A 23086-nucleotide genomic window follows, 5' to 3' on the forward strand; every position below is an offset into this window, starting at 1 on the left:
TATGCGGGAAACTGTGAGACATTAAATGAAGATGACGTGGCGAGCAGTGATTGGTGATTGGAAGTTCCAGAACGTGATGCTCAAGTTATTCGGTGTATTGAAGATACGATCAAATCAAGGAAAGAAGATTTGGTGTGATCTGAAGATTAGGAAAGTTGTCTATGACGCTTTCTTTATATTCGCAGTCTAGACTTTGGGTTTAGGTGGGCGTTTAGACTATCTCTGTGAATCTCAAGTACTAGGCTAGAAGCTGTTAGGGTTCTTGGTGAGTGAACAGAGTGTATGCATAGCTGTTGCTGTGTTGTGAGTTTGGGTAGATTAAGAATTGGTCAGTGACGAGTTGTGTCAACGTCGTGTAAATCTGATTAAACATATCTTGTAGATTATTTAAGTGATTCTTAATAAAGGAAAAGAAGTTCTTTTCAATTGCCTCAACATCTATCTTTCTACAGTTGGTATCAGAGCAGGTGACCGACCTGAGTATTAACTCAATACAGGTTAAGATCCTGCAGATTTAAGATGTCGAAGGAAGAACTCTACAGACCTGTGAGGCTGGATCACAGAGGATATGGCCACTGGAAAACTCGGATGATGCAGTTAATCAGGGGACAGGGAGAGGACGCCTGGACTGCAGTTGAAGATGGCTGGGAGCCTCCGTTCAGCACAACAGAAGAAGGTTTGAAAGTGAAGAAACCAAAAGCTAACTGGACTGATGCAGAAAAGCAATTATCCAAGTTCAACGCAAGAGCCATGAATGCTATCTACTCATGCCTTGATGATGATGAATTCAAACTGGTTCAAGGAAGTGAGAATGCAAAACAGATGTGGGATATTCTGCAGAAAACTCACGAGGGCAACACTGGTGTAAAACGCACCAGGCTGGATTAGTTGGCTACAAACTTTGAAAATCTGAAGATGGATCCTTCAGAAACAATTGTTCAGTTCAGTTCCAAGCTGAGTGGGATTGCAAACGAAGCAAAATCATTAGGGAAATTTTACAAGGAGAAAAAACTGGTAAAGAAGATGCTTCGTTGTCTACCACCAAAGTACGCTGCACACAAGGTTGTCATGAGAGTTACAGGAAACACAGATAACCTGAAATATGAAGATCTGGTTGGGATTCTAAAGTCTGAAGAGATGGAAGTTGCTGAAGATCAACGAAACCAGAACAAAGGAATAGCGTTCAAAGCTGATGAAGAAAAGGGTCCAGATCCGCTGCAAGAAATCAGAGACAATCTGTCTCTCATGGCCAAAAATTTTGGAAAAGCTTTCAAACGGTTTGAAAAACGTAAGGACAGAGACAGCAGGGATACAAGAGAGATCAGTCGCTGGAACATAAGTGATGCTGAAAAGTCAGGCAGCAGGCCTGTAAGGAGCGAATCATCAGGAAGGAAACGTGATCTGAAGTGTCATGAGTGCGGAGGTATGGGACACACTCGACCTGAATGTCCTGTGACAAAACGCAAAGAGCTGAAATGTTACGAGTGCAATGGCTTTGGACATGTGAAGTCAGAATGTCCAAGTACTCAAAAGAGCAAAGAGAAATCTTTGTTGAGCTTCAGTGAGACTGAATCAAATAGTGATAATGAAGCTGAACCTATGCTAAATTTTGTGGCATTCAGTGCAAAAGATCAGAATGACTCCAGTGAGGATTCTGATTCAGACAATGATGATGGAAAGGAGATCACCAGTGATAATTACAAGACTCTGTATGACAGCTGGATCTCTCTGAGCAATGATAAACTGCAGCTTACTAAGGAGAATCTAATGCTTGTGGCAAAGGTTAATATGTTAGAAGAGGAAGCCAAAGAAGAAAATATTGGAGAGAGGCTGCCTTTGCCTGAAAAGCAAATACTTGAGAAGAAGATAAATTGCTTACGTGAAGGATATGAGAAAGAAATAGAAATATCTCTTTTGCTGGAAAGAGAATTGAGCGAGAATCACAAGAAAATCAGAATGCTGAATAATGGTGGTAAAAATCTGGATCAGATTCTATCTATGGGAATAATTGGATCAGGTCACAGAGGTTTGGGATACCAGCCATGTGTTCCCAAAGCATCTCTGGATGTCTCAAATACTGTTCAGTTTGTGAAGAGTACAACCTATCATGATGAAGAAGCTCAAGGAGTGAAAACTGTTTCAGAAAAACAGCAACCCAGAAAGGTGAGTCAACGTCCTGCACAGAATACAGCTGTTCAGTACAGGAAAGTTACACCCAGGAAGAAGTGGACCAGGTCCAACAGAGGTCGAAGATCGTTTGACTGTTTTTACTGTGGAAAATCAGGTCATATCAGAAGGACATGCTATAAGTTTCAAGACAAGATCAAGCAGTTGTGGCAAGCACGTAAATGCTTTATTGAACCATCCAAGTTCGGTAAAGTCTGGGTTAAAAAACTAGATCTGTACAACAAAGATTCAGAGCATGATGAAGAACAGTATAACAGGGCAGTCACAGAATCTGAAGAAATCAATCTGACCTGCAATGTGACTATTGTGCAGTTGGATGAGTCAAACGAAGATAAGGATTTCACAGCAAAGGTGGCGTATACATCTACAGATGGAACTTCAAGTAATCCCTGGTATTTTGACAGTGGGTGTTCAAGACACATGACAGGTGATTCAGATGTTCTGTCAACCTTCACAGAAGATGCCAGTGGAAAGGTTACATTTGGAGATGGTGGTAAAGGACGAATAAGAGGAAAAGGGAACATTGAACGTGATGATCAACCATCACTAATAAATGTTTACTATGTTGAAGGATTGAAAGCAAATCTGATCAGTATAAGTCAGTTGTGTGATGATGGTCTAAAAGTAATCTTCACAAGAACTGATTGTAAGGCAGTTGATGAAAATGGAAACACTGTACTGTGTGGTGTGCGCTCAGGTAATAACTGCTACATGTGGAAGTCATCTGATATCTGTTTGTATGTGTCTGTTAATGATCTGGAGCTGTGGCACAAGAGACTTGGACACATGAACGTTCAGACTCTGATTAAGATCGTGAACGCTGGAGTGGTTCAAGGTGTACCAAAACTATCTGACAAACTGGATGTTGTATGCAGTGCGTGCAACAAGGGAAAGCAGATCAAGGTCAACCACAAGAAGATACCTGAAATTGGGTCTAAGAAGATACTTGAACTTATTCATATGGATCTTATGGGGCCTGTTCAAGTTGAAAGTATCAATGGTAAGAAGTATATCTTTGTGTTGGTTGATGATTTTTCAAGGTATACATGGATTCGTTTCCTCAGAGAAAAGTCTGAAGCTGTGGAGAGCTTCAAGATACTTGCATTGCAACTGCAAAATGAGAAGGGAAATATCATTCAGATAAGAAGTGATCATGGTGGTGAATTTCAGAATGAAGTCTTTGAGAAGTTCTGTCAATCACAGGGAATCAGACACCAGTATTCAGCTCCAAGAACTCCTCAGCAGAATGGAGTTGTTGAAAGAAAGAACAGAACACTGCAGGAGATGGCACGAGCTATGATACATGGAAACAACATATCTGAAGGTTTCTGGGCAGAAGCTGTTAGTACTGCGTGTTACATCATCAACAGGGTGTATGTGAAACATGGCACAAAGACAACACCGTATGAGATCTGGAAAGGCAAAAGTCCGAATCTAAGCCATTTTCGTGTCTTTGGGTGCATATGCTACATTCTTAATGACAAAGAGCAGTTGGGAAAATTCGCTTCAAGAAGTGATGAAGGAATCTTTTTGGGATACTCAACACATAGTTCAGCTTACAGGGTGTACAACAAGAGAACCAAGATAATTGGTGATGCTGTTAATGTGGTTTTTGATGACAAGTCAAGATTTTTGTTACCTCCTGTACAAGATGATGAGTCTGAAACAGAACAAGTAGAACCTGCGGCAAAAGTTACTGAAGAACCTGCAACCAAGAACGCTGAAGCATCAGAAATAGATGAACCTACAGTAGTTGCTGAAGACGAAACTGATGGTGCTGAGAAAGACAGTGAATCACGGTCATCTCCTGTAACGCATCCACCTAAAAAGCTAACAGTCCACAAAAATCACACAGCTGCTGATGTGATAGGAGAGCTGAATGAAAGAACGACCAGAGGTGTTCAGCTGGATTTTCATGAAATGCTGCAATACTCTTGTTTTGTGTCTGAAATTGAGCCTAAGACCATTGTAGAAGCTCTTGATGATGAATTATGGTATGGTGCATGCACAGAAGAACTAAATCAGTTCACCATAAATGATGTGTGGGACTTAGTACCTAGACCTGCACATGTGAATGTTGTAGGGACAAAATGGATTTTCAAGAATAAGATTGATGAATCTGGCAATGTTGTTCGCAACAAAGCTCGTCTGGTGGCTCAAGGGTACTCTCAAGTAGAAGGAGTTGATTTCGATGAGACATTTGCACCGGTAGCACGTCTTGAATCCATTAGGCTGCTGTTAGGCATTGCCTGTGTGCTGAAAATCAAACTACATCAGATGGATGTAAAGAGTGCCTTTCTGAATGGACTGCTCAAAGAAGAAGTCTATGTAGCTCAGCCGAAAGGATTTGAGGATCCTCACTTTCCTGCACACGTGTTCAAGCTGAAGAAAGCACTGTACAAACTGAAACAGGCTCCACGTGCATGGTACGAACGACTTGCACAGTTTCTGCTGGACAATGGATTTCAGAGAGGTAGTGTAGACAAGACTCTGTTCATCTTCAGATCAGACTCTGATCTACTGATTGTCCAAGTATATGTAGATGATATAGTGTTTGGCAGCACCAAAACAGAGCTGGTGAACAAGTTTGTTAAAACTATGACAACTGAGTTTGAAATGAGCATGGTGGGAGAGCTGAATTACTTCCTAGGTCATCAGATCACACAATCAGCCGAAGGAATCTTCATCTCTCAGAGCACGTATGCGAAGAATCTTATCAAGAGATTCGACATGCAAACCAGCAAGACGGCACGCACTCCCATGAGCACTGCCTCGAAATTGACAAAAGATGAAGCAGGACAGGCAGTTGATCAGAAACTCTACAGAGCCATAATCGGGAGTTTACTGTATCTGACAGCAAGCAGACCAGATCTGTGCTACAGTGTTGGTCTGTGTGCCCGTTACCAAGCCTGTCCACATGTTTCTCATCTAAATGCTGTGAAACGTATTATCAAATACGTCAAAGGTACAGTTGAATATGGTTTGTTCTATACCAAGCACACTAACCATAATCTTGCAGGTTTCTGTGACGCAGATTAGTCAGGATGTCTTGATGGCAGACAAAGCACATCTAGAGGATGTTTCTTTCTGGGAAACAACCTGATAGCTTGGCATAGCAAGAAGCAGAACTGCGTTTCCATTTCATCCACTCAGGCTGAGTATATTGCCATGGGTAGCTGTTGTACTCAACTACTATGGATGAAACAAATGCTTGCAGATTATGGTATGACTTCTGAAATTCTGTTGATACACTGTGATAATACAGGTGCTATTGATATTACAAAGAACCCTGTTCATCACACTCGCACTAAGCACATTGATATCAGGCACCATTTCATCAGAGAGCTAGTTGAAGGGAAACTTATTGAGATCCTTTATATCGATACTAAAAAACAATTGGCTGATATTTTTACTAAACCACTTGATTTAAGCACTTTCACAAATTTGCAAAAGTCACTTGGTATTTGTGAAAACTGACCTGTTTTTGTCACTAAGGGATTGTTGGAACAGGATCACTGCACAGGAGTACAGCAGCTTTTAAATCCCTTGGTTACTGTAGTAATGACTACAGCAAGAAAAACCTCCTATTGGCAACTTCTCTCAGAAAAAGAGCTGCTCTGCATACTTGGCTTCGACGATGTTCAACAGAAATGGCTTTCCTGTGTACTCAGCATATCAAGCTTGGTCATTGAAAAACAAGAGAAAAGAAAAAAAAAACAAAGGAATGAAAAGATGAAATGATTTTCTTTTGAGTAAAGAGGTAGGAAAATTTCCTATGACCTCATTATTTTACTTCGAAGGGATGATCACACAAAGATGGAAGCGAGGTTAGGAAAATTTCCCGTGATACCACTATTCGCCTACATTTTTGATGAAGAAAAAATAATAAAAAAAGGAGCTGAAAGCTGTTTTGAGAATGTTTTCTGGCTGAGTATGCAGATGTGTAGACTAGTCTGAGTGAAGCAGTGTGTGTGAAAGCTCCTCAACAGAGAAATAGCTACCTCACTGAGCTGGTGGGTTGAATCCGGTTTTACAGTTCGATGTGCTTGCTCCTGTGCATATCATGTTACTTCAGGAACTCTGTGTTCACAGGTATGAAGTGATACATTTACTGAGTGACTCCAAAATGATCTTAATTTTCAAATAAAGTGTTTCATGAAAAACAATTTTGGATCTCTGACATGGTCACTTCCTACCTCTGGTTGTTTAGTGGTTGCTTGTGATATTCTTGTGCTCAACAGTGTCAATCTGTACAGTACAGAGTGCATGTTAAAACGAATTTCAAAGCAAGGGTGAATTGGTTATCTCACTGGTCAAAACCGGTTTATGTATCTTATTGGAATTTCGAGTTTTTGATGCAATTACAGGTCTGCTTGGTTGTGAAGGAGTTTTTATGCCAATCTTGCTGAGTTGTAAACTTGTGCTGACAGTCTTACATTTGTGTACTGGATTCTTGGCACAAATCGGACTACTCTGCGGCATGATCGTCTTCTGCTGATAGATATGGTGTTGTCCTCCCAGAGAGCTGTTCTGGCTCTGCCAACTGATACATTATCTCGTTCTCTTGGAGTATTCAGGGTTGAGACTGTTGAAGCTTAGAATGCTGCACCTCCATTTCAGACATCAAGGACCTTGCTTCATGATGATCTTGCAGATCTCTTGTCTGTAGCTATCTTGGATGAAGCGTCGCCTGGATGGTAAGTGTTTGTTCTCCTTCATCTGATTTTCCTGCATAACTTGATGGTTTTTGGTTTTTACATGAATGTGCACTCAAGCAGGGGGAGAATATGGTAATTTTTATGGTAATTTTGATGGAGATCCTGCTGGGGATCCTAGTGATGAGGAGACTAGTGGCTGATTAGTTTAGACTAGGCCTAGTAATAAGGGGGAGCAAATGTGTATTGTGTCTTTGATAGATTTTGCACTACTGTTCTGTATTTGCTTCTGTTGGGTGTTGAAACTTGAATCCCCAACAGTTTTGGTTTTGCTAATGAATGTTATTTCAGAATTCTTTTGAGTTTGAAATATACATTGGTGCTTCTTGGTGTGTATCTTGGCAAACTAACCCGTACAGGTAGCTGTGGAGCTTGAGGTGTCACATTCAGGTAAAAAGGGGGAGATTGAAGACATATGGATGTCGGGCTACAGGAAGATCCTGTGGAGCACAGGAGAGAGCTGTATGCGGGAAACTGTGAGACATTAAATGAAGATGACGTGGCGAGCAGTGATTGGTGATTGGAAGTTTCCAGAACGTGATGCTCAAGTTATTCGGTGTATTGAAGATACGATCAAATCAAGGAAAGAAGATTTGGTGTGATCTGAAGATTAGGAAAGTTGTCTATGACGCTTCCTTTATATTCGCAGTCTATACTTTAGGTTTAGGTGGGCGTTTAGACTACCTCTGTGAATCTCAAGTACTAGGCTAGAAGCTGTTAGGGTTCTTGGTGAGTGAACAGAGTGTATGCATAGCTGTTGCTGTGTTGTGAGTTTGGGTAGATTAAGAATTGGTCAGTGACGAGTTGTGTCAACGTCGTGTAAATCTGATTAAACATATCTTGTAGATTGTTTAAGTGATTCTTAATAAAGGAAAAGAAGTTCTTTTCAATTGCCTCAACATCTATCTTTCTACAGTTATGTGATGGATCATATGTTGTATATATTGCACGCAAAAATTAATTTCATTAGTAAATGTTCACAAACGATAATGAGAGATATATATATATATATATTAAACAAAAAAAAAAAAAAAAAAAAAAAAAACCGATAATGAGATAACCCAAAGGCCAAAGCACACTTTATGTGACGGTTTTAAAGTTCAATGGCACGTTGGTGTTTTATAATCTTGAATTAATCACGACTTTGTTTGAACTTTTTTTTTTACTAAAACTTATTAAAAATATAGTTTTGGTCAACAATCTTAGTCGATCTGTAATTTAACTCAGAAATATTATTTGATGTATATCTGACTTATAATAATTTTATTTTATTTGTTCTTACGTCAAAACAAAAGAGTCAATATGTCACGTATGTGTGTAAGAAATTCAGTTCGACAACCAACGTGGGTTGGGCTAGTGGTACTTGAAGGGGTAATTCCAATATGGTGCCCGCATTTCGATTCCCGTTGGCCACCGATGTTTTCACCTGGCCCCTTCGGACCTTCAGGAAACACATTAAACATTGGGTTCGGACGGCTCGAAAGAGAACCGGCCTCAAGCCTTGGTGCTAGTCGGGCTTCGGCCCGGATACCTGGATTATTGAAAAAAAAAAAAATCCAGTTCGACAAGTCGGATAAAATTAAACCATATATAAAGGAGTTATATTTATTTGATAAAATAATAAAGATAAATCTAAACAAGACTTACAAATTTTAATAAACAAACAAATGACACAATAATGGGAACATATACAAAAGAAGTAACAGATAAACGAATCGTAGAACTACAAAATAGCTACATAAACACATATGACGACCGTATAGTGTTCTCAAGGCATCAGCGATCAGTAATGAAGAGCTGGCACGAGCTCAAGTGGGACTTTCTTGGCAATGACGAAAGCTCCAGCTTCTTCCATGTTAATGTCTGCAATATTCATTCCATCGGGTAAACTCCAATCGAAGAAATAAAGAACGTTAAGGAGGCCAAGTTCCACGATGGTCATCCCTGTGGCCATCCCGGGACAGATCCTACGGCCTCCACCGAATGGCAACAATTCAAAATGCTGACCCTTGTAGTCGATAGGGCTATCAACAAACCTCTCAGGGATAAACTCGTTAGGGTTTGTCCAGCAATTGGGATCACGTCCTATTGCGTAAGTGTTGATCTCGATCATTGTGTTTTTGGGAATGTCGTAACCTAGAATCTTGACATCAGACATTGTCTCTCTTGGGAGCAAGAGAGGAGCGGGTGGGTGTAGTCGGAATGTTTCTTGGATCACAAGCTTCAGGTAGTGAACTTTTTCGAGATCTTGCTCCGTGATTTTTTCTTTGTTGTCTCCGAGTATTTCTCGAATCTCTTGTTGAAGTTTCTTCATCACTCTCGGATGTCTTGTTAACTCGGTCATCGCCCATATCATTGTGATCGCTCCTGCGTTCACTCCGGCCAAAAATACATCCTGATCATATAACAAACAAATGTTAATTAGTTACATTATCTAAATGAAAGTTTATGAACCGTCACATAAAGTTTCTTAAAAAAAAGTTGAACTCACCGACATGACTCCTTTTAGATGATCATAGGTGACTTTAAAGGAGCCGACTTTGCTCTCTTTATTGATCATATCCAACATGACACCAATGATGTCTGAATGATCTTGAGATTGCCCAGGCTTCAAATGATCATCGATCACATGTTGAAAGAAATTACTTAGTCTAGCAAAGGCTTTGTGCAACCTCGAATGTTGACCGGATATCCGATCAATAGCCCACCCAAGACCGGCAGGGAAGAAGTCAATGAATGCGAATGAGCCAAGATTGGTCTCAGACTCAAGCACAAGCTCTTCAACTTTATCCATATCGACAAAATCGCACTCATGGAAGTTCTGTCCAAAAGCGAGTCTACATACGATACTAGCGGTATAAGAGAAAAGAGCCTTTCTCAAATCCACCAAAGTTTGTGTTTGAGCAGAGTCCGAGACTTTCTTGACTAGCAATTCACTCTCTTCTTCTCTAATATACCTGAAAGCCTTTAACTTTTTTGAGCTAAAGAGCTCGAGCATCGCAAGCTTTCTCATCTCTCTCCAGTCTTCACCGTACTGTGCAAAGCCAATATCTTTGTAGTTGTAAGAAAACAACCCGGTCGCAGATAGCTTTGGTCGGGTACAAGTCTCGAGATCATGAGTCTTTAAAACTTCTTCGGCAGCTTCTTTTGTAGAGAACACTACCACAGGGACCACACCGAAACGAAGAAACATCACGGGTCCATACACTTGGGAGAGTTTATGAAAAGATCTGTGAAGAGATTTTCCAAGTTGGTGCAAGTTTCCGATGATCGGAAGACCTATAGGTCCCGGAGGAAGCTTCCCTTTTGACGGTGAAAGCCTCTTGTAGAAAACAAGAAAGAGAGGTAAGAGCAGGAGGAAACAGAGAAAGATCGACATTTGATGTTTTGTTGTTGTTGTTGTGTGTTATTGTGAAGTTGTTTTGCGTTTTCGATGAAGAATATTGAGTCGCAAGAGGAGCTATATATAGATACGTGATATGGGCTTCACGTTGACTAAAGTCAAAGATTTTCATTGTATTATTTTTTTTTTTTAATAGGTCAGAAGTTGTATAAGGTTTAATAAGAAAGGTATCAGACAAAATGTGCGTGGTCCATTAATACATACGCATGTGACAATAAATCTCCGATGTCCGGTGGCTAAAACATCTAGAATTGGATAGCCGCCGCAAATTTACATTAAACCGGCTTAAAAACCCAGTTTGTCGCTCAACTAAAATCATGTATTATAATTTTACTTTAAGCCGGCCTAGGCATACAGGAGTTTCAAGTTTCAACTTATCATTGAAGGTTAATCTCTTTATTTTTACACATTCTTATTAGTTTTTTTTTTTTTTAAATTTAATGTTAAAATTCAAAAGAAAAAATCACTGTTTATTACATTAAAATGCAACTTTTCATAAGAATCAACTAAAATATTGTCCTATTCTCTTAGTAGTTTATTAGTTTCTTTTAATATGAATGGGAAAGTATGAGAGGCATATTCTCTGTATTAATTAATCCAGGAAACTGATAATATACTAGAAAAAAAAAACTAAAGAACAAGTGAACATTTATTTGGAAAAATTTGTTTGGGAAGTCTGTCAGTTGGGGTTTGGACCAATTGATTTACATAGTAGTCAGAAATGCAGGCGGTCTGACTATCTCCTATCATTAGTCGGAAAGCATTCCAAACTCGGGACAGACATTGTGGTGGCCTTTCTGGGAGAAGTTCACTCTAAAACACTTCGGTGCGTTTCTACCGGAACTAACCGGATCAATCGATAGGATTTATAAAAAAAAAGGACAAGTGAAATTAACTAATAATATATTTGCTTGAAAGCCATCAAGGTAAATGGGCGGATTACGCGCATATTTCTTTTATAATATTTTTGCACTCCGCAGAAGACTAAATTCACGCAATCTTTTTATTTTATGTACTAAGCACAATAGCATATAGAAAGTAACCGTAGATACCTTAGAAAAATATAGACTACACGTGATTAAGTTCAACATTAGCATTCCATCATTCAAATAATACTGTTAGTAAAACAAAACTGCCCGTCAAAACTACGTACTGTTATTACAAGTTCCATCGATTTTCGACGGATTTTTTTTTCTCTCCGTTTGTAGATTATATAGGGATAGACGACAAACGGACATCAATATATCATACACATTTGTAATATTTGTGAACCAATATATTCGTTTGTATATCTGATATGCTCGGTAAGAGTACAAATATATAAAAGTTAAAAAGTGGTAACTAAAATGCAAAGATAAAATAACTATATATAAGTTATATTTCTTTCTTAATTTGTTAAATTCTAACACATTTTTCAGTTACGTTGTTGAATTTAAAATTTTAATATGAATACAAAGATAAAATAACCATATAATACAATAATCTATATGTATATAGCAGAGCATGCAGAATGGAGCGCATATACATGTATAGTTAAATATTAGTATTGGTAATTTGTTTCGTGTTTTAACGAATATTTAGTATTTACTTTGCGGTATAAAATTTTGGTTATCTAAATTATCGATCTTAAACACAACAGATCAAAATGGATACTTTTCCCTGGGGCTTCCTAGTAAAACCTAACTCCATCAACTGTTTGCACTTCCAAGAAACGAAGAGATTCACGGTTCAATTAATATGATCACTGCAAGTTTTCTTATGCATATAATATCCTTACATTGCTCCAAGTAATAAAAATCATTATCAACATGCCACCACTCTCAAGCATTCTATATATAGAATTCTCACGGATTGATTATCAAATAAAATAAATAAAGCCAAAGGTATTTGAGTTTTTCAATAAGAAGCTTTGTTAGGCTTAAAAAAAAAAAAAAACTTTGTTAGGCTTACTACTTCGATAAAAACAATGTTTTGCAACGTTTATTTTTAAATTTATATCGGTTATAATTGATATAAAACTTTCTTACGTTAAATATTAGAAATGCTGATGTAAATATTTGCATTGGTTTAAATAATTTTTTGAATCAGTTATAATAATCATTGTTTATATACATCATTCAATTAAAATAATGTTAGTTTTCACATCCATTTATTAAATTGGCATTAATATTTGCAACGGTTATAGTAAGTAATGTTAAGTATTTAGGGGGTGTTATTGGTTCCTAATTTACATGGAATTTTGATGACTTTAATAAAATCATAGAAAATAAGCAAATGAAAGATTATAAACTATTGTTGGAGAGTTTTTGAGAGTTTTCTATAATCTTGTTGATTAGTATTTCATAATCTTGTAAAGTTTCCCAAACAATCTCTATATTTTGATGATATTTTTCATGACTTTGTTTTGTGAAAAAAAGTGTAGAAAGTCATAAACCAATATTATAATAATTTAATTCATTAACAATCATAGATTCTTTTGTTGTAATCGGATAACACAAAACTTTTAATGACTTTATAAAAGTATGAATTCAATAACTCCAGATTTATAAAGATTTTAGATTGCTTTTTACAAATCTTAAACTAATAACACCAAACTTTAACAAACTTTTAAAAAATCTTGATTGAATAACAACAGATTCTACATAATATTTAAAGTCACTAAAACTCTATTTAAATCACAAACCAATAACACCCTCTTAATATCAGTTGTTTACAATTGATGTTAAAATTAATATAAGAGTATTTAATTAATTTTTAAGAATTTTTTTTTTTATTTTCAGTAATTAATATAAAAACAAAACGATTATTTTTAAAAAATTAATAATTGTTTATTAAGTTTTCACTTTTTTGATTCTATAAAAAACGCAAAGTCGTTATATATAAGTAATTTAAATTAATATTATTTAATTTTTTATAAAAAATAGTCAATACAATTGACTTTTTTGTAGTGTAAAATCTACAAATTAATACACTCACAAACAAATGGCAAGACGAAGATCGAAAATCCCAACACTTTTCCACTAAAAACTTTTCGAGAGATAATATTACATATATAAAGAAAAAACACTTCTCGAAAGATTAAATTTTTTGTTTCCAACCTCGAGAGATTAAATTGACGGTCAAATGTTTGAACTATATATATCTTATTCATCCGTATTTATATAATTAAACAGCACAAGTATATATGAAAATGTGAAGTACACGAGTATACCCGGCATTAAGCCTTTTCAACAAAAAAAAAAGACGTAAAAGTATCAAGATAATTTTCAGGAGTACTAATAATAATAAGTAAGTAATACATTCAAATACAAATATAAGGTATAAACTTCTCTCGCACATGATCAAGATCAATTATATATCATTTAAATAATTGGGAAAAGTAACGTAGCTTACGTAAATTAAGAACGCCGCGACAACATTTGTGACTTTTTTCATAAAGAAAATAATTGTTTCACCGTTTAAAGTCAAGATATACGCAACTGTTGAATGGAAAAAATACAGTAAAATTCAAATTTCGTAGTAATGAAGTACGTGAATAGATAACATAGTCCTACGTAAACGTAATCAACCAAAATAAAAGAAAACACAACACTACGTCACATATAATTTGGTTTTTTGTAAACCTTAAAACCAGAAAAAGAAATTTTGCTTTTCATTTTGAAGTTTGTTTGACCAACGACTCATATACAAATAACAAAATGTTATAAAACCTCGTATAGTTGTGCGGGAGATGGAGAAGCTAGGTCACGTCTCGACCGAGATAAATCTCATAAGTCATACCAATCAACGCTTGACTTTTATTAATTTTGTTATTAGAACTGAGGAGGTATATATAATCTATACCGATTGAATGAAATACAATAAAATTTCTATAACTCAATAATATCGAAACTATTATATTTTACTATTTTATAAAATTATAAAATTTACCAAAATCGAAAGAATGTATCAATTTATTAAAATATTAATTTATAGAGATTTAACTGTAACAATATTATATTTACGGTCTATTTTTTCAGATCAAAGTATATGTATTATGAACATTTGACCAACAAAATAATAATGATTGATTTTGGTTTTAATATTAGTATTAGTATAACTGACTGCAAATACAATGTCTAAAACCATTTCCATCATAATTAACCTTATGAGATTATAGTATTTTCCGTTGACAAAAAAATAAAAAAGATTATAGTCTTCTTCGGTTTTTAGAGATGGTCTTACTAGCTCCAAAACCCAAACACTAATTGGAAGACCAAAATATGTGGAGATTGTTCAAAAAAACATTAGGCGTACGTTAAAGTGAACAATAAATGTATCACACGTTTAATTGGAGTCTACACAATTTTAGGTTAAGCATGTTTTTGTTTACAAGATAATGGCATGTAGTATATATAATAGTATCTTAAGAAAATTTGTTTATGGTTTGATTTGTGTAATGTTTTGTTTATATGAAGGTCTGAGAAATGTTATATAAAAGTAAACACAATGATTTTTCCCAAAATGATCTCCAAAGGAGAACAGCAAATTTGGTAGGATAATGGTGAAAAAGATCCTACGAATTTTCTACGAAATTTCCTACGCGATTTCCTACGAACATGTTTCGTAGGAAATTTCTATCGAATTTCCTACCAAATTCTATTTCATACGGGCTATTCCCTACAAATATTTTTCGTAGGATATTGGTAGGAAACGTCTATTTCCTACCAATCTCCTACAATTTTGGCCGTAGGAAAACGCTGCATTTCATGTAGTGAAAAAAGAAAGAAGAATATTTTCTTTCTCTTTTATTTCCTAGGCAAAGGAATTTTTGGTTTTTGGTTATTTTGAATGTGATTTGTCTCCGTTGTCCATACAACTCAAATAACTTAATAGAGAATAACATAAATAATCTGTTAATTAGACTACAAACCACAATCTTGGATCTTATTTTTTTTACCTAATATAAAAAACATGGTAATTCCATCGATTAATCATATATGATCAGTACCAAAAAAACTAATTATATATGCAGATTTGCTTGAAATTTTTGAAGATAATATTTATTTTACTATTGAGTAACTTTGATTATTTAGACTCATATGCTTTCAATGCTTTTAGGTTTCATAAATATATATAATCTTTTATGAAATGGAAATATCAAACACTAACTATATATGTAGATTTTTGTAAACATAAAAAAAAATCCAAACATTTTTTTTTTGAATTTAATGTTAAATTAAATTTAAAACAAAAATATACGTTTTTACAAGTGGTGCAACGTTTTGTTAAAAAAAAAAGCAGAACATCAATAGCAAAAATCCAAACATTTAATATTCAAGTTAATATTATTACAACATTTTAGTCTCTCTATTTATAATCATTCCATGCATCTAGATATAAGAGTTATAAGATGTGTTCTAGAAATCGGTATATCGTTTCCGGGTCCATTCAAGCCAATTGGTTCAACGGAGACATGACGGTGATTTTCTAGTTTCTACGATAATATTTGATTGATTGAGCCATCGGAAGAATTTTGAAGTTTTTTTTTTTCAGTGAAGTTCCCAATAAAAAAATGTATTATTATTCATTATTGCCAAAGCGAGAAACAACAAAAAAAAAAAGGACGCATTTGTGTTTGTGCCTTCAACCACGTGTCTCAGTGTAAGTTGCCATAAACTTTTCCAATCCAATAAATACAAAACTATCATTTAGTCAAAACTTTACCACTACATTAATGTCTATAAATAACGTACCATCCACAACTCATTGCTCTTCACTCCAAAACATAAACAATAACTTAGAAAAAAAAAAAAACAGATCAAATCAAGAATGTCGATCTTTCTCTATCTCCTTTTGCTCTTGCCTCTCTTTTTTATCTTCTTCAAAAGGCTCTCAACTTCTAAAGGGAAGCTTCCTCCTGGACCTCTTGGTCTTCCGATTATCGGAAACTTGCACCAACTTGGAAAATCTCTCCATAGATCTTTTCATAAACTCTCTCAAAACTATGGACCCGTGATGTTTCTACATTTCGGTGTGGTCCCTGTGGTTGTGGTCTCCACAAGAGAAGCAGCTGAAGAAGTTCTCAAGACTCATGATCTCGAGACTTGTACCCGACCAAAGCTAACCGCGACCAAGTTGTTTTCTTACAACTACAAAGACATTGGCTTCGCTCAATACGGTGATGACTGGAGAGAGATGAGGAAGCTTGCGATGCTCGAGCTCTTTAGCTCGAAAAAGGTCAAGGCTTTCAGGTATATAAGAGAAGAAGAGAGTGAATTCCTTGTCAAGAAACTCTCGAAATCTGCTGAGACACAAACTATGGTGGATTTGAGAAAAGCGCTTTTCTCTTATACTGCTAGCATCATATGTAGACTCGCTTTTGGACAGAACTTCCATGAGTGCGATTTTGTCGATATGGACAAAGTTGAAGAGCTTGTGCTCGAGTCTGAGACCAATCTTGGCTCATTCGCGTTCACTGACTTCTTCCCCGCCGGTCTTGGGTGGGTTATAGACCGGATCTCTGGCCAACATTCGGAGTTGCACAAAGCCTTTGCCAGACTTAGTAATTTCTTCCAACATGTGATCGATGATCACTTGAAGCCCGGGCAATCTCAAGATCATTCAGACATCATTGGTGTCATGTTAGATATGATCAATAAAGAGAGCAAAGTCGGTTCCTTTGAAGTCACCTATGATCATCTTAAAGGAGTCATGTCGGTGAGTATTGCAATAAAGAGAGCAAAGTCGTCGGTTCCTTTAAAGGAATCACAAACTTTTTTTTTCCTTGATTAAAAAAAGAGAGTCAAATATGTAATTAATATTTGTGTGTTTTCTATATGATCAGGATGTGTTTTTAGCCGGAGTTAACGCAGGAGCGATCACAATGATATGGGCGATGACAGAGCTAGCTAGACATCCGAGAGTGATGAAGAAACTTCAACAAGAGATTCGAGCAACTCTTGGAGACAACAAAGAAAAAATCACGGAACAAGATCTCGAAAAGGTTCATTACCTGAAACTTGTGATCGAAGAAACATTCAGATTACATCCACCAGCTCCTCTCTTGCTTCCAAGAGAGACAATGTCCGACTTAAAGATTCAAGGCTACAATATCCCCAAGAACACGATGATCGAGATCAACACTTATTCAATAGGACGCGATCCTAATTGCTGGGAAAACCCTAACGATTTCAAGCCCGAGAGATTTATCGATAGTCCTGTCGAATATAAGGGTCAACATTACGAGTTGTTGCCTTTTGGTGCTGGTCGCAGGATTTGTCCTGGAATGGCTACGGGTATAACTATCGTCGAGCTCGGTTTACTTAACGTTCTCTACTTCTTTGATTGGAGTTTGCCTGATGGAATGAAAATTGAAGACATAGACATGGAAGAAGCTGGAGCTTTCGTCATTGCCAAGAAAGTCCCTCTTGAGCTGGTCCCAACAACACATCAGTGGTGAAGTATTGAAGATGTGTAAATAGTATAATAAGATCAAGATTTCTCTGCGAGACTCTCTTGCAATCGGTTTGATTTTTATTTTGTTGTTGTTTTCAAGTTCATGTGTTGTTCTTATGCGACTGTGACGTTAGTTATCAATATATACTCTTCTTTTCTAGTATCGTTAACCGACTTTTTGAATTAAAAGTTAAAACCAGTTTGAAATTGATCATATGACTACTGTGCTTTGGTTTCATATCAAAGAAAATAATACACATTGAAAAACAAAAAGTCTTCAGTATTTTGGCGAAATTTGGCGTGTAACGAAATAGATTTTGGCAGCTTTAACTTTGACATATAACTAAATTTTTTTTTTTTTTTTTTGTGAAATTTAAAATTGTGTGGTTAGTGGAAAAACTAAAAATATCTAACGTTTTCTAAAATGTATATTGAAAAGGAAAAGTCTTTAAATATCTTATGTAAAAGAAAAAAAATATATCTTAATAATTTATTAACGAGCATAAAATATATTTTAAAAAAAAATTAATTACGCAAAACTTAATATTATTTCTATAAGATCAATGATATAGCTTGATTAAAATTAGAATTTAACTAAATTTAAAACCAATACATCTTTAAGAAAATTAATTTTGGGCCAAGGTAATTAGATACACCACATTTAATAAGCAGGCCAGGGCCTCATGACAAAAACACCAAACTACGCATAATTTCGTTTACCGTAGAAGGTTTCATGATCATCGCGTCATTTTCTTAAGGTAGTGAAAAACCTTTCTATCATTAGCTAGTGTTTTTGCTACAAAACAGCGAAATTCTCTGTTTGCTTATATTGTTGTGTTTATCAATCTTTATGCCCTTTTACACACATTAAAACCGAAGGTTTTCAAGAACTTATGCAAGCGTTTTATGAGTTTTAAATTCAAACTGTATAGCACAAAAGCAACAAGATATCATCAATACAACAATTAATATTATGGTTAAAGAAATAATTGCATCTGTAGTTGTTAAACATATTCTTAAATGGCCTCGTTCTTATATTGAAAGATTTGACGATTCAACAAATTGGACTATTCTGTATAGTCCACTTGCATATGTGATTGTTAAATAATTGGCGGACATGTTGGTACCTACAATGATGATGCTTGCATTAAAATCGACCATAGCCACAAAACAAAATAGCCATAAATGCGAGGATGACATTTTCCTAGTCTATCTGAAAATTTTAAGCCGCCGTTCACTGTTCAATACAAGAAATTATTATTTTTAAGGAATAAGGCGTATTGTATGAAAATTTTCTAGAAATACTAGGAGTGAAAACTTTGAAATCGGTGGTTCGTTTTAAAGAATAAGGCGTATTGTATGAAATTTTTCTAGAAATACTAGGTTCAGTGAAAACTTTGAAATCAGTGGTTCGTAACCAGAATAAATGTTAAAACCCATATATGCAAGACCGGTCCAAAACTTCATCATGCTTAAAACCCAACAAAATTTAATATACATTTACAACAAATAAAAATAGAAAATGTTAAAATCTACGGTTGCAAAGGATTGAACCCACCACCGTCTACCTTTAAAGGTACCAAATACAACTAGATTACAAGGCGTTTTTGAAATTTTTATGCCCTTTAAAATAAATACTCCCTCCGTTTCAATTTAGTTGTCGTTTTAGGATTTAAATTTTGTTTCATAATAGTTGTCGTTTTAGGTTTTCAATGCAAATGTTTTGTGAAAATTCCAGTTTTACCCCTACTGTTTTAATGTTCTGGCCAATGAAATTTTTTATAAAATATACTAATAAAGGGTAAAACATAAAATTTAATGTTTTTTTTAATTTGTGTGAAAAAACCTTAAACGAAATGGAGGTAGTATAAGATTTAACTTTAGCTCTGGGCCGGCGCATATACGAAAAAGGGTTTGCCAACATTTTTTATCTGTTTTTTTTGTAAACTGCATGAGTTTTAGAATTTTGACTCATATTTTGGTATCCAGAACCGGTTTCCAGTCTATTCCAATTTTTTTTGAACAAAATACTCGGTTTCATTAACTTAGGGTTGGTTACAAAACGAAGCAAGTGCTTCCTTAGCAATAGCATCAGCAAGCCGATTTTGATCTCTAACGACGAAATTGAAAGAGCAAGCAATAAACACAGACGATAACGATAGGATATCATGGAGAATCCCGTGAAGATCCTTTGATTGGGTCTTCGAATTGAGAGCTTTGACAAGCACCTGCGAGTCGGAAGCGAATGAGAGATGAGTGAAGCCCGATTCAATTGCAACTCCAACAGCTGTGAGAGTTGCCAGAGCTTCGGCCATTAAAAGAGATCGGACATGGGCAGCCGTTGCAGATCCCTGTAGAGCGGTTCGATGATGGTTGTCTTTGAAGATCCAGCCAAACCCCGTCTTTGAATTGTCTAGCCACGCGGCATCGGTGAAACAGGAGATGGTCTGAGGCGCCAGCTCTTGTAAGCTTGTCGGTAATCGGGGCGAGTTGAGTCGCGGAGCAGGAGACTGGGCGCTTTGCCATTCCTTCGATCTCAGGATGGCAATAATTAGAGTTTCCTCTGATGTGATCCGCTTCTTGCTAAAAATTAATTGGTTTCTGCTAGACCAAATAGACCAGAAGATCCAAGGGGCCAAGGGGCCATTGCCGATTCCCGAAGGTGGGAGGCAGGTGAGTTTGTTGGTGATCTCAATGCCTTCACGGACTGAGCGGATGTTAGCAGGATTCAGGTTTTCTTTGAAGGGAGCTAGCCTCCAGATAAGTGAGGCAAATTGGAACTTAAAAAACAGGTGGACTTCAGATTCCTCTTCCCCACAGTGTGGGCATTTCACTGAGTCACTAATGTGTCTCTGCTGCAGGTTGGTTCCAACAGGTAAGGCCATTTGAGAAGCTTTCGAGAGGAGAAGCTTAATCTTTGGTGAACACTTGGTAGCCCAGATGTTTGATTTCCAGTTAAAGGATTCAGGAGGCTGCAGATTTGGGCTAGGATCCTTAGCTTCATCACCATTGAGGGATTCGAAGTACCCGGATTTTGTAGAGTATATACCATCAGCTGTTGGGAGCCAAGCCCATGAGTCTGGGGCTCCTAGCTTACTGGGTCTCAAGCTCAGAATTCTTTTTCATACAAGGGAAGCACTTGTTGGATGGTGGATCTGTTCCAAGCAAGGGAGTCTCCTACTCTAAGATCAGCAACTGTCAAGTGCTGGGAAGCTTCAGTAGGTGGTCCCATTGGTGATAGAGGGGTGGTCACGGAGAGCCATGGGCATCTCCAGATAGGTGTGGAGAGTCCCGAGCCTAAAATCTTGCCCAAATGAGGCTTTAGTAGGTCCCTGCCCACACAAATGCTACGCCAGCCATGTGAGGCGGAATTAGGGACTGTACACTCAAGAAAGGAAGTATACCTGCAGTATCTACCCATGAGAACCTTTGAAAGGAGGCAGGAAGGGTTCTGTAGGAGTCTCCAGCTGATCTTGGCTAACAATGCTTTATTAAAAGTTTTGATATCTCGGAAACCAAGGCCACCAGTCTTGAAGGATTTTGTCAATTTTCAAATTAAAAATGTCTTTCCTGTACCAAAGAGCAATTGAATCCGAAACACAAAGGAACCAAACCCATTGTACTATCACTAGGCCACCACATTCATCAATTTTATTTTTAAAAAAATAGTTAACTAATAGTTATTTTTTTCAAACTTCATAAGAAGTCAGTTCTATTTTCGTAAGTATTATATTGGGAGAACCGGAGATCGATCGAGATCGACGATCGAGATGATCGCCCAAGATTATGGAAATCATGAAGATCGAGAAGGATCTAGAAGATTATCATAACTTAGTTTAGGAATACTTACATTTATCTTTAAAGTATTATTTATATTTATATTTATCTTAAATTATGAAACTTAGATTAATCTTATCTCTATATAAGAGAATGTATATAGTAATTAAGCCCACGACAAGAGAATGTAATTAAGCACAAAACATATTATTACTAGTAAACCAGTCATGATCAACTGTCCCTTTCAATGATACAATGATTTCTAGTCTACAACGTTATTTTTCATATGCATTCTTGAATTCAACTTTGAACACACCGTCTAAAACGGAGTTATCAATTAAAATCAACGTTAAAATGACATGAATCTATATTCCTCTCACAATAGTCTTATGGATAGCATCTTCTTACATGTCTCTTGTCGTCTCTTTTTTTCTTTGCTAAAAGGTTATCTTGTCGTCTGTCTATCTCTTGATTTGTTTGTTGTGGCCGGCGTTTGCCAGTCCACTATTGATTATCCGCCACACAAAAACATCCGTACAAGATAAAAACTTTGAATTGAAAATGTTATTGGATAATTTCAAATATCAAAAATCCATACTTCTACAAAAAAAAAACTATATAGATTATATACATAATCTTCTAATAAGAAGCTAATGTGATAAGATAGGATATTCTGGGAGTTGAACAAATCTCCAAAATCTAAGGCCATTGATAGCTTAAGAGAAAGCCCAATAACTAAGATAGCATTGGAGAAGCTACATCAGGGGGGAGGGCAAATTTTGGCCAACTTCAATTATAGCCCATTTTGGCAGTTGTGTACGTCCTAGGCCTAGGCAAATAAACAGTACCAAATGTATCGAACCGAAACCGAAGCAAGAAAAACCGAACTGAACCAAAAATTTGAAAATAACCGAATGGATATTAAATTCTTGAACCGAAAAAATCGTAACCGAATCGGTACCGAACCGAAATATTTTGGGTAACGGAAAGTAACCAAAATACAATTATATTTTAAAAAATATTAGTTATTTATTGACCAAATGATCAAAAATACTTGAAAATATATAAAATTAGTAGAAGTACTTGAAAAATAACCGAAAATAACCGAAATATCCAAAAAATCTACAGCAAACTAACCGAATAGATACTAAATTTTAAAACAGAAATAGTCGGAACTGAAGCAAAACCGAACCGAAATTTCAAAATACCCGAATGAATAGTAAATTTTAGAACCTTAACCGAATGAAACCGAACCGATAACCGATCGGATAACTGAACGCCCACGACTAGTACGTCCTATACAAACTTGTTTGTTTACAAACATTTTAATTAGTATAATAAATGAGTAGTTTGATTTAGAAAGCTATGTTGCGATTATTATAAATGATATTACACCTGTTTATGTTAGTAAGAAGGCTATAAATCTATTTGTAGACAAATCACAACTGAGCTCGAAATCAGAAATGGATTGTCGAATTCGCGTATAAAGACCGAAGCTTGTGAAAACAAATGTACTAGCATAAGTACATTCTCTTCAAATCCTTTCAACCAATCTAAGTTTTACATC

At 36.2% G+C, this 23086-nt stretch overlaps 2 protein-coding genes across 2 annotated transcripts; one reads left to right on the forward strand and one right to left on the reverse strand.

The window, feature by feature from the left end:
- Window positions 1-8369: 8369 nt before the first annotated feature.
- Window positions 8370-10649, reverse strand: LOC9313021 (cytochrome P450 71B21). Its single transcript, XM_002876907.2, has 2 exons — window positions 9394-10649; window positions 8370-9297 (listed from the first exon to the last, which is right to left on the reverse strand). Exons 1-2 carry the CDS (start codon window positions 10279-10281, stop codon window positions 8686-8688), a joined length of 1500 nt encoding a protein of 499 aa, XP_002876953.1. The 5' UTR covers window positions 10282-10649; the 3' UTR covers window positions 8370-8685.
- Window positions 10650-16034: 5385 nt separating this feature from the next.
- Window positions 16035-17907, forward strand: LOC9313022 (cytochrome P450 71B22). Its single transcript, XM_002875266.2, has 2 exons — window positions 16035-17004; window positions 17132-17907. Exons 1-2 carry the CDS (start codon window positions 16117-16119, stop codon window positions 17744-17746), a joined length of 1503 nt encoding a protein of 500 aa, XP_002875312.1. The 5' UTR covers window positions 16035-16116; the 3' UTR covers window positions 17747-17907.
- Window positions 17908-23086: the final 5179 nt, after the last annotated feature.

The sequence above is a fragment of the Arabidopsis lyrata genome (assembly GCF_000004255.2).
Source record: "Arabidopsis lyrata subsp. lyrata unplaced genomic scaffold ARALYscaffold_5, whole genome shotgun sequence".
NCBI lineage: Eukaryota > Viridiplantae > Streptophyta > Magnoliopsida > Brassicales > Brassicaceae > Arabidopsis > Arabidopsis lyrata.

Coding starts and splice junctions, on each gene's coding strand:
- LOC9313021 (XM_002876907.2), bottom strand. CDS start 10,281: ATGTCGATCTTTCTCTGTTTCCTCCTGCTCTTACCTCTCTTTCTTGTT. Junction 9,298..9,393: donor ATCTAAAAGGAGTCATGTCG/GTGAGTTCAACT, acceptor TTATATGATCAG/GATGTATTTTTGGCCGGAGT.
- LOC9313022 (XM_002875266.2), top strand. CDS start 16,117: ATGTCGATCTTTCTCTATCTCCTTTTGCTCTTGCCTCTCTTTTTTATC. Junction 17,005..17,131: donor ATCTTAAAGGAGTCATGTCG/GTGAGTATTGCA, acceptor CTATATGATCAG/GATGTGTTTTTAGCCGGAGT.